This window comes from Plectropomus leopardus, chromosome 16 (genome assembly GCF_026936395.1).
Source record: "Plectropomus leopardus strain MGB_pleo_1.0 chromosome 16, ASM2693639v1, whole genome shotgun sequence".
In the NCBI taxonomy this organism is placed as follows: domain Eukaryota; kingdom Metazoa; phylum Chordata; class Actinopteri; order Perciformes; family Serranidae; genus Plectropomus; species Plectropomus leopardus.
This window is the reverse complement of record NC_142191.1, coordinates 14,096,515-14,107,667: the sequence shown is the minus strand read 5'-3', so window position 1 is coordinate 14,107,667 and position 11,153 is coordinate 14,096,515. Positions and strand designations below refer to the sequence as shown.

Sequence of the window (11,153 nt, the reverse complement as noted above, 5' to 3'; positions counted from 1 at the left end):
TGCTTTTGTATTTCTACAGTATGTTTCCCTGTAAGCGCTGCCATAATTGTGCGGTTCTGTGTGAGCCGTATGTGCATCACATGGTGACAGACTTGAGGCAGTACAATGCAATCCAATACTGTGGCCTTCAAGACAAAGCAACCTTGGTGATCTCTTGCTGTTACACTTTTATCAGGATGGTAAGATGGATTGAAATGGATCGATTCAAGCTCATTTTAAGGCTGTTTCTTGTATTTTTTTTTAAAGTTAATTTAAAGCAAAATAAGACAAGATGTTTAATTTTGGTATTTAGTTTTTTTTAGCAAAAACTTTATGTAAGGGACTGTTAATTACTGATGAGGATGAAGGGGTGGTGCATGGAAAGAAAGAAAAAAGAACTGGGTTTAAATGGTTGTATTTTGTTTTTATTTAGCCCAAGAAGATAACATCACAACATCATGGTTGACGAATGCTTTTGTGAGAAAAAAACAACATACCCAAATCAAAATAAAAAAAAAAGATATTTAATCAAAATTTCTTTATTTTACAGCTCTCATTCAAAATGTGGCAAAAAAATGTTTGCACCTTCTAGATGACATGCAGAACAAGTCTGAAACAACTATTTTAACGCAAGGATTTCATCTTCAACTTTTAACTTTCAAAACCAAAGTTAAGTTTTTAAAATGTAATAATATGTGGTGGAGGGGAAGGGGGTCATGCATTTTCTCCAAGTCACTCAGGAGGGCTCAAGGAAAATTTGTAGCTTCAGGGAGGGGCAAAGTGCAAAAAGCAAAAAACAAAGTCACATCTCAGCCACCCTTATCCTATGATTTATTTATTTATTTTTATAAAAAAGGTCATGACAAAAAGTGCATGGATATACACATAGGAACAAAACAATAAATAAAGCAATAAATGAATAAATGACAAAAACTAAGAAGAAAACAAAATATAATTAGCCTACATTCATTCATATTTCATATTTGAATATGACATTTTCCAAAAACAATAAAAAGTTGTATAATATACATTTTTCTTTAATATTATCTTGTCTATGGTATAACATAACATCAAATACATATTTCAACATTTATCTTCTTTTTCAGAAAGTTGATAAAATCAGCCCAAAACATTCTGGTGTAAAAAAATGACCAAATATCTAGATTAAGGGACAGTAACAGAACTTATTGTGTATTTAATCTTTTTTTGTTAGAATACCTATCTTTCAAAAGTGTTATGTCCAAGTATAAGGACACTTTCTGGTATAGCTTAAAAACACTAGTGTACTCCTTTGGTTTTACAGGTATTTTAAATGTGTCCAGAAATTCTTTGTTAATTAAAAGAATAACCATTTTTATTAACCAACTGCCCAACTGTTAGTATCCCATTTTCAAACCATGTGTGATAGAAAATAGTCCTAATTTTATATTCAGTGTCCTTTATTGTTCCATATAAAGTACCTATGGGGGGGAGCTATGTTTATACGCTACTAACGAAGCTGTCAGTGTTTGTCTATGAAAATTATCCGGTTTCCTCTGATAAGTAGAGAACAGTCCCTGAAGGAAAATCTGCCCATCCTTCACTATAGTAACAGGTGATGCAACAGCTCCAAACCCCGCCCACGTTAAAGCTCTGTTGCTGCGCAACCGCTCAACTTTCAAGAACTGAGGCACAACCAAACAAATGCACCTCCGGTAGGCTACTTGACCTGTTTGCTTCTTGGTCAATTAGCTCGCAGATTTATCACACCGTGTGAAATGTCCAAGGCACAACCGAAGAAAAAGGAGTCATCCTCCAGTAAAGTGTCTTTAGTCGACCGACAGACTGAGTGAGTTTAGTCAGTGTTGTCAATTGGCGTTAATTAAGGCCACCTGTAGTTAGCATTAACGTTAGCGTTAGCAACATGTCATTAGGATAAATGAAGATGGCTAACGTTAGCATTCTTTAACCGTTAGCAAACTTTTACTGTGGCTGGTTTCATACTGTCATGTAATACAAAGCTGTACTCCACGTATTTAACTGTAAATATGAGTCAAAAGCCTCCTTGCCTCTTGAGAACATATACTTTGTCGTCAACTCGCATTTGGCCTCTCTTAGTGCCTTTTGAGATTAACATGACAAAAACAGCCACTATGTGCTAATCTTACTACCACAATAAAGGGGCAAAAAGCATTTTGTCTCCAGACTGAATCACTGGTAATGAGCTAGTTTTGTCATTGACAAAAAGGAAGCCAAGAACAAATGAAAAAAATTGTTATGTCGTAATTTCAGAGCAGCATCCCTTGCAGCCACTTCCTCTGAAAGCCTTGGAGGTGTAGGGAGATGCAGATTCCCCATTTGGCCTGAGTGGAACGATGCAGAGGTCAACAAGGAGAAATGGGACTCAAGTAAAGGAGCTGAAGATGGAAAGACAAACAAGAATCACAATGCTGTAAGTCTGGAGCATAAACTGTACTAATATTCATAATTCATAAATTTGCCATGGGCAATATGTACTGTACCATGTATAGAAAAAATTGTAATTTGCTTCCAATCCATTCTACAACTGATTTTGATATTCTGTTTATTCTTTTTTCCTTGTGTTTTCATACATTCTCCTTTTGTTTGCAGCCATGTTTTGAAGACCCAGAGGGGAAAATTTCCCTTCCTTCATCTTTGAAAGTGAACTCCTGGAAGCGTCCTACAGAGTTCATTGTCAACAAGGTAACCTCTATCAGTGGTGGACAAAGTACACAACTCTAGTACTTGAGTCAAAAGATATCCTGGTCAACTATTACTCTGATACAAGTGAAAGTTGTTTATTCAAATTGGTCCTTGAGTCAAAGTACTTGAGTATTTGCTTTTCAAAATATCTAAGAATTCAAAGCACTTTTTAAAAAGCAATGTTAAGGCATTGTTGTATATTGTCACAATACATTTACAGAACATCATGACTCCAAAACAACCCTCTGAATGCATTATCACACAGTCTTTTGCATTTTAGAAAAGGGAAAAAAAGATCAACTGACTTTGAAGCAAAGGTAATGAGTAAAGAGAGCCTTCGTAGAAATTTAGTGGAGTCAAAAGTACAATATTTGTCTTTCAAATGTAGTGGAATTAAAATAAGAAGTTTTAAAAAAATAATGTTCAAATAAAGTACAGAACTTCAAAAACTATACTTAAGTACAGTACTTAAATAAGTGTACTTTGTTACTGACCACCACTGCCTTCTATATTAAGGATACAATTTCTAATGGGATAGTATAAGAAAATATACATTTTATTATTTGTCCTTGAAAAGTCATGGAAAACTTTTGAAATATTGTCCATGAAAATGTGTGGGAACTGTGGTATGTGCCATGCAGGTACATAGATGATGAAAATGTTTCCTCTTTCTTGTATCACTGTGATTTTAAGATGCATGGATTTTGGGATGGTTTGTTTTGCACAGAACAAAAGAACAAATCTCCTAATCAAAAGATGAAAAAATGACAGGCTAATTAACTGTTGGTTGCAGCCTTTAGATGTATTAACAAGTGTATTTCTTAGCCACACAGTGTGAAATGTAGTTAAGGAAATCTGCTCTCTTGTCACCTCCAATGAAGTTTTAATTGCATCACTCCAGTTTTCTGTTACCCCTCTCTCACTGCAGTATTGAGCAATTACAGGCGGCTTCCTGCTTTTTGAATTAGTCCTTGCCAGGTCACGAGCTGCCTTTTCACTCAAGATGTCAAAAGCATTTCATTAATTCCTTACAAGACGAACATGGGCTAATCACAAAAGCAATCAGCTGCGCGGATGCAGGCAACGGCTCTACTGTGAAATTCTCTTCATCAGTCTGTAAATACAAAGCTGGTGTTATTGGCGGAAATAATTTAAAGTTTGGTTCTCACATGGAGTTGCTGTGATGATGGGAGAAAACACAACCTACCTTGACCTACAGTTGATCTCTCTCTTATCATCACCTGACCCATTTATTCATATTTAATTAGTGACATGGCAGAGTCTATTAACTTGGTAGTGAACTACTCATTGCAGACACAGTCCTGGGAGTGTCATGGTGAGGTTAGACCAGTTTGGATGAGAGAGAAACATTAAGTAGGTTAGGTATTTATGTCCGTTTAAAACAGGTGACATATGACAGCCATATTGTCAAGCTGGTTGACCACTGTGTTTTTGAAATGAATGATTCTGATTCTGTGCATGCAATGAAAACAATGTTGTGATTTATTTTAGGGTCTCACTGTTGTTGAAAATCAAATGAACTTTGACCTCATCTCTCCCAATGATCATCTGGTTTGCAGTGAGGTTAGTTATCTACTTTTCTATGAAAGATCACACTGACTTTTGGTTAACAACTATTGATCAGCATTTAAGTAGTGTAAATGAGATGTCACAGTGTGACATTTGACTGACAGAAATGAATTAGACTGGAGGAATGCAATGCCTTTATTGATTTAATGAATGGCAGATAATTGAGGAATCAGCCAATAGATTTAAAGATTACTTGGTAGTTAAACTCATGATTACTTTTTTCTCTCTTCCATCTTCCATCAAGCTAATGAGGTGGATCATCAGCGAGATCTATATTGTTTGGACGCTGCATAATGGCACATCTACAGAACAAGATAGTTGGAGACCTTGGGAACACATTTACTCCCTGTGTAAGGTGGCGAAAGGTCACTTGCCGCTCTACAACAACTATGGGAAATACGTGGTCAGACTCTACTGGATGGTGAGATGCACACACACACCCATAGTCTACTAAAGGTTATTTTTAATTTATTTTTTAATCAACTTTATTGAAAAAAAATAAATTCCATATGCATCAAGCATGTCAGAACCTTATTTATACAACAGAAATACAATAGTCTATGACAGTGCAGGACCTAGAACATTTGGCTATTATATATTGTATTTATGCTTTTAACACAAACAAGGAATCAGTACAAATAAATATCTTAGCTGACAAATAATAATAATAAAAAACAAAAAATGAAAGTTAACACACATTTTTTAAAATTCCGTCTTCTTTTTTCCTTTATTTTTTTGCTCTCCACATGAAACATGCTACCTTGTGATGTTTTTTAAGATGAATAAAATTAGCAAATTAGATTTAATTTAAATCATAGATTAATTTATTAATAAATGCATAATTTGTGGAGCATACAGTTTTTAGGAAACCCACTGTCACTGCTTCTCAATGCTTTGTTTTTAATCGCACATCTTTGGAGGCACATTTGAGGCAGTGGGTGACCAAAGATTGCATTGTATTGTTCGGCAGACCCCATAGGATGCAGCAGATGAGAGGGGTTTGTGGATGGACTGAGGGTTGAAAGGGGGGAAGGGATGAGAAAGCCTTATCCACTCAGAGCTCAAATCAATCAGTCTCTCTACTGTGCCAAAAGTGGGGGGCTTCATACATTCTCTGATGAATAGATTCGGCTTAACAGGAGTCAACTGCTTCTCAGAGAGCAAGGCTCAAGTTGGGTATCAGTGCCTGGTAAGACCATGAGAGCAGGCATAACCCTCGAAGGGTTTAATACACTGCAGTGTGTGATTCATATCGCTTGTGTGAAAGAGTTTTGCCTTTAAATAAAGGTTGTCATTGCATTGGGATACAGCTTGAAGTTGCAGAGTTTCAGTATCTGTTGCTTGCCACAGATCTCTAAGAAGGGGACACTGCATCATTGTGTCATTTCAGAAAGAGATCTTCTTCCAGCACAACAATATGGGTCAGTGAGAGAGGGAAAAAAGACAAAGCTAAAAATGATGGTGTTCTATAACACTGTGACTCTTGCCTTGACAAACAAGCATGACACGGTTGTAGGCAGCAGTCCCCGTGCCAACCATAGCACGCTAACAGATGGTTGTTGAGATGGCATGAAGCACCCAGCCCCCAACCGCCCTTCCTTGCCTGTTTGTGCTCATAAGCTACTCCATTTCTCTCCTTCTGTTATGATTCTTTACCGTCTCACACCAATCTTCTTCACGCTGCTGTAAATATCAATTCCATTCATATTTTGTCCCTGTTTTCCACCTTCCTACAACTCTGTCTCTCCTTTTTTTCCCTTCTCCTTTAACTTGCCCTTTTGCACTGTATTTTACCCCATCTGTGAACACATTGAGCTCCTCCTCGAGGCGATGGTTTGACAAGAAAGAAGAAGAACAAGAAAGAAAAAGTGTGCTCGCCCCCACACTCTATATAGGCTTGCATAGCTTGATGACACTGCTCTGATAGATAAAGAGAGGCACAGCTGTGAACAGTCAGTCAGATTATCACCTGCTTGTGCTGCTTTTCCTTACAAGCAGTGTGAAACTCCCCTAGACGGCCAGTAGACAGACCACACCACAGACAGCATGTAACAAGCTCTGACACCAAACAGGATGCTAAGATGCAAGCATAAGGTAGCTAAAGCTGGGAGAGGTGTTGGAATGTGAAGCAGTGGAGGTAGAGGTTTAGGGGTTTGTTATACCTATATTTTCTTTTTTAGGGATTTCCTTTTTTAGCAAATAATTGAACAGCTAGAATAGTCTGGTTTAATGTTGACACGCTGTATTCTGGACACTTGCGGCGGTAAATTTGCTTTGCTGCCTTAATGCATGCACACACAAGCTTGATAACATGCCTTGTCTCTGAGGGAGGTTTTTACAGGTCAAAACAAGTTTGATATCTCCTTTTCTGCTAATTATTCGAGAGAAATCATGATAAAACTCCCAAGAGAGACGGTGTCAGGACTAAAGTGAACAATCACAGTATTTAGTTAAATCAAATGTCATTGAATACAGTTAAACTTTTATTGTAAAACACTTACACATATTTTTTCTCCTTTTTTTGAGAGCAATCTGTCATGTCTGGCAAAGTAATGTTACTTCTAAACTTGTAAATTTTACAATGTAAGGTGTAATAAGTTTACAGAAGGTGAGACCTTAAACATTGTAAGCTCATTTAAGACCTCCCCATAGCATCCGGTTACAAATTCCTTCCCCCTGCCTGATTTGTGCAGCCATGGGCGCACAGTGGAATGAAGTTGATGCTTCTAGGATGGTCAAAAGATTTAAAGGAGACAAAATTGGTGACAAAGATGGATATTTGATTTTGACTTGGGACTTTTTCATTAAGTAATTTATGCCAAAAGGTCAAGTGTCCAGAATACAGTGAGTCTACATTAGACAATTACATCACCTTACTGCAGCTTTTAATAAACCTTCTATAGTACGATATCCAAAATTGGTTCCATTATCTGGTCTCGTACATATACAATAGTGATACAGCATCAAAATGTTGCCCAGCGCTGTTAAGCGTTCATTTTCTTTTACCAATGACTGGTAATTTCTTTTGTTGCTCAGAGGTATCTTGGTCTGTTTCCTTTCTTTTAGTTGTCAGTCTGGTTTATCCATCGAACAGTGTTCTCTCCTCCAAGTACAAAACATTACTTTTTTCCAAACCCTTCATACAAAATAACATCTACTTGTTAAGAGGACTTTCTACCACCGAAAAGCATGAAAAAAACATTCAAAAATATAGAGTAGTCCTCTCTGCTATTTGACTGTACCGAATCAAGCTTTTATGGCAGATGATTCCAAACTTTTGAACAGCCGTGTATGGTTCCACTTATGGTGCTTAATGCGATGATGTGAGTCACAGCTTTGGAACGCTTTAAAAATGGTAGGATAAATCTACCATTTTCCACCACCAGTAGATGTTTTAGGGGCTGGTATCAGTCGTGGCCTATCACATAGCCTCCTCTTCTTACCTTTTTTTTTTTTTTACCGCAGTTTTCTCCCCTACCACAGTTAACTGACTTTTTGGTAAAGGAGTTGAGAGTTCTCACAAGCTCCCTCTAACATTAAACTATTAAGTCAGGAACATTTGAGTAAAGTAATTCATTATTTTCTGCAATGTTATGGTTACATTTGGCAGGAAAGGCTCTGCTCTTTTAAGAAACTTTCAACAAATCCAAGCAGCAATGAGAAAACAACATTTTCTTAGAACTACTATTTGAGTTGCACTGATTGTTACACAACATCTTCACTCACTGTGCCTTCTTTTTTCTGCTATTAGGGCTGTTGGAGGAAGATAACAGTAGATGATTCCATGCCATTTGATGAAGAAAACAACCTGCTTCTGCCTGCCTCCACCTGTCAGTCAGAGCTGTGGCCCATGTTGTTGGCTAAAGCTCTCATTAAAGTGGCCAACACACAGTGAGTCACATTCCAACAGAATCTCTGAAAAGTATCTCTGTACTGCCTCAAGGAGTTGTTAAACAGGTGTAATATTCTTTAAGTAAGAGGGCTTAAGAACAGACCCAGCTTATTTCAAGTATATACCCACAATGCCGCCTGACACAAATAATGCACTACACGCTGTGCACACTATTATACTACCACTCTGCACTAACTCTGTTTAAGCAAAGCAGTATACAGAGTGGTACTTTTGTCTACTGAATGCAATCAATGCTGTGATTCACAAGTATTTTCAATAAACAAAAAAATCAGACAATTGAATCTCCTGACTTTAAAAAACATTTTGACACTGCCAGATCAAGGACATTTAAGCAGCAGTTGGCAACTTTTATAAAACAAAACTGTTTTCACTTTTGCTCAGTGTCACTACATCCACACAGCACTAAATGACAGATAAGCTTTGAAAATAATGACACAACTCCTGCCTACTGTATTGCCTTTTAGCACTTCTAATGGCCTTACTGCATGTGAAAAAGTTTTGTCAATCACTCCTTGAACTGCAGTCAAACTTGACAGTGTTTATATAATATGAATCAAGATTCAATTGGCAGGGAGTGCTTTTTACTCCGGTCAAAAGTTTCTAACATGTTGGCCGGGTCACAAACTTCTCATTTCATAGCTAAACATTACTCTAATATATGTTTTAGAAAAAAATTGAGGTGAGAAATATGCAATGCAGTAACATAATCTTGATTTATACTTGATCAGCTCTGCCTAGTTTTAAAGTTTGAATGTGGTACAGGGAAGCTAAAAAATGTTGTATTATCAGAGTGTTTATTACTGTTCACATGCTGAGCAGTCATGTTGAATGTTGATCACGGGGTTAGTGAGGTTTCTCCGAGTTTCCAGGAGGTAAGTTCGACCTTCCGAGGCGATCCAGTTGAAATTTCCGACTAGGAACTCGGATATTTAGACTTCCCAGTATTGGAACGCACCATTGATTAGTCCAAAGACCTTTGTTTTAAAATCTAATCAAGATCACAGTGTTTCCGAAAATCCCAAAGGTTTCATGCTGAGCTATGAGGGAGTGTTTGTAAAATGATGAAAAATACTCCTAGAATTGTTCAATTTCATGCACTATTGCATCCAAGAATAAAGTGCTTTGAATATTGCTTTAAAATTCACCTCAAAGTTAATAAAATAGAATTTTGAGGGGTAAATCAGGGTTCAGGAAGTTAATTTCCTGGCTGACACATATGTGTACGTTAAACATAGCGAAGTGAACTAAACTCTTTAAAGGTCACACACACATAGAGTGCCTTCTGCTGACTTAGCCAAACCCTGACCTGACCTAATCTGTGCCTTGGGCTGTCTTGACTTTGGTGACAGACAGGCAGTGTGCGTGTCTGTGATGGGGCAGCATGGCGTGTGTAAAGGTGGCTGTTCCAGTGTCCACAGAAGGTCGAGACATAAATGTTTCATCCACGACAGGAAACAAAGGAGCCACTCTCTTGGTGAATCATTTATTAACCATAGTGAAAGTTTTTCGTACTGAACTTGTACCAAACTTTGCCCAGGTGTCTTGTGGGACTTCTCAGAAAGGTCTTTTTTAATAATAAAAAAAAAAAGAATTTGAGGGGTTTGTCAATTTAGTGCTGAGTAGTTTTTTTGTAGTGGTTATGGGCTGTGGCATTACCAATCAAGTTGTATTGATTTCACTTTTGTATCATGACTGTGGACTGGACAGGTTGGCCACAGGATCCCAAGAGGACCAATTAGAGCTGCTGCAGCCATCTGTTTCTACTGAGAATTGTGTGCGAGGGATACATAGACACTCATTCAGCAAAATCAGTTCTAGAGACTTAAAGGGTAAGTTCAGTGTTTTTCAACGTGGACGCTATTTTCCCGTGTCTTTGTAATGGGAACAGCAGTTTTTTAAGTTGGTCCAGTATTGAGTGAGACAGGCTGCAATGTAAACACGTGCACACAGTCAATTTACATCCACTTTAAGTGTGTCTGGCATTTTACGGACAGGATCCCATACAGGCATAAATTGCCATTACTAAACCCACCAGACCCCATTTGAACAAATATTAATTTTATCATAAAAAACCCACTTCGTTCAAAGTCAACAGAAAGAAAATAACACACACAGAAACTGTCTTTGTTCTGCTCTCTACTGTTTCAATAATCACTGGCTCTGGTTTAGTTGAAATAAAACCTTAATTCATGAAGATGTGAAAACATGTTGGCTCTATATGTGCTAAAATGACAGTTTTTTTTTAAATTACAGTCTGCTTGGATCAGTGATAATTATTAAAGGGCTGCTCATGGTTATACAAAAAAAATCGTACTCTTTAACAAAAAAAAGGTCTGTGTCTGTAGAGGTCCATTCCATGATGTTGTCAGATACTTATGGTAATAATGAGCCTGATGGTGGCAAAGACAAGTGCTTTAAATGGATGCAAAATTGACAGTGCGAACATGTCCTGAGTGTTTACAGTTCAGCTAATTTTGCCACTGCCTGCTGCAGCGTTCTCAGTTAATGCTGGACCAATCTCTAAAATTGTTGTAGTAACATACACACAAAATGGGAAAGAGGGTCTAGGTTAAAAAATACCAAACTTGCGCTTTCAGTTTGCAAAACACACGACAAATGTAAACTGAACCTGTGACCTTTACATTCAGTCACACTACAGTAGTCGTGTAAAATGATTAAGGAAACAGTTATCAGTTCTGCAGGCTTGTTGACCTTTTTATGATGATGCCTTAAATGGTAATTGTGATTACCAAATTACTAAACCACAACAACAGTTAACTTGAACATCCCATTGTTTCGGTATATGCGATACTTAAGTCAATTTTTGTCACAAACACTAATATTTTTATAAATATAAAGCTCATGGATGTCAGTTATCTTTTGTTGTCTTCACTGGTCTCTTCCCTAAACATAATGCTAAAATGTGGATAGAAAACAAAGAGAAAGTGACATCCTTTTTTGTTGTCAG

General features: G+C 37.3%; 1 protein-coding gene across 1 annotated transcript in view; it reads left to right on the top strand.

Moving 5' to 3' along the window:
* Positions 1-1,611: 1,611 nt before the first annotated feature.
* adgb (androglobin) overlaps positions 1,612-11,153 on the top strand; it is a 58,872-nt gene continuing 49,330 nt past the window's right edge. The window contains exons 1-6 of the mRNA XM_088089125.1: positions 1,612-1,807; positions 2,251-2,410; positions 2,590-2,682; positions 4,195-4,266; positions 4,517-4,693; positions 8,024-8,163. Coding sequence (XP_087945251.1) covers positions 1,737-1,807; positions 2,251-2,410; positions 2,590-2,682; positions 4,195-4,266; positions 4,517-4,693; positions 8,024-8,163 — 713 coding nt within the window. The 5' untranslated portion in view covers positions 1,612-1,736. The remainder of the gene's footprint in view (positions 1,808-2,250; positions 2,411-2,589; positions 2,683-4,194; positions 4,267-4,516; positions 4,694-8,023; positions 8,164-11,153) is intronic.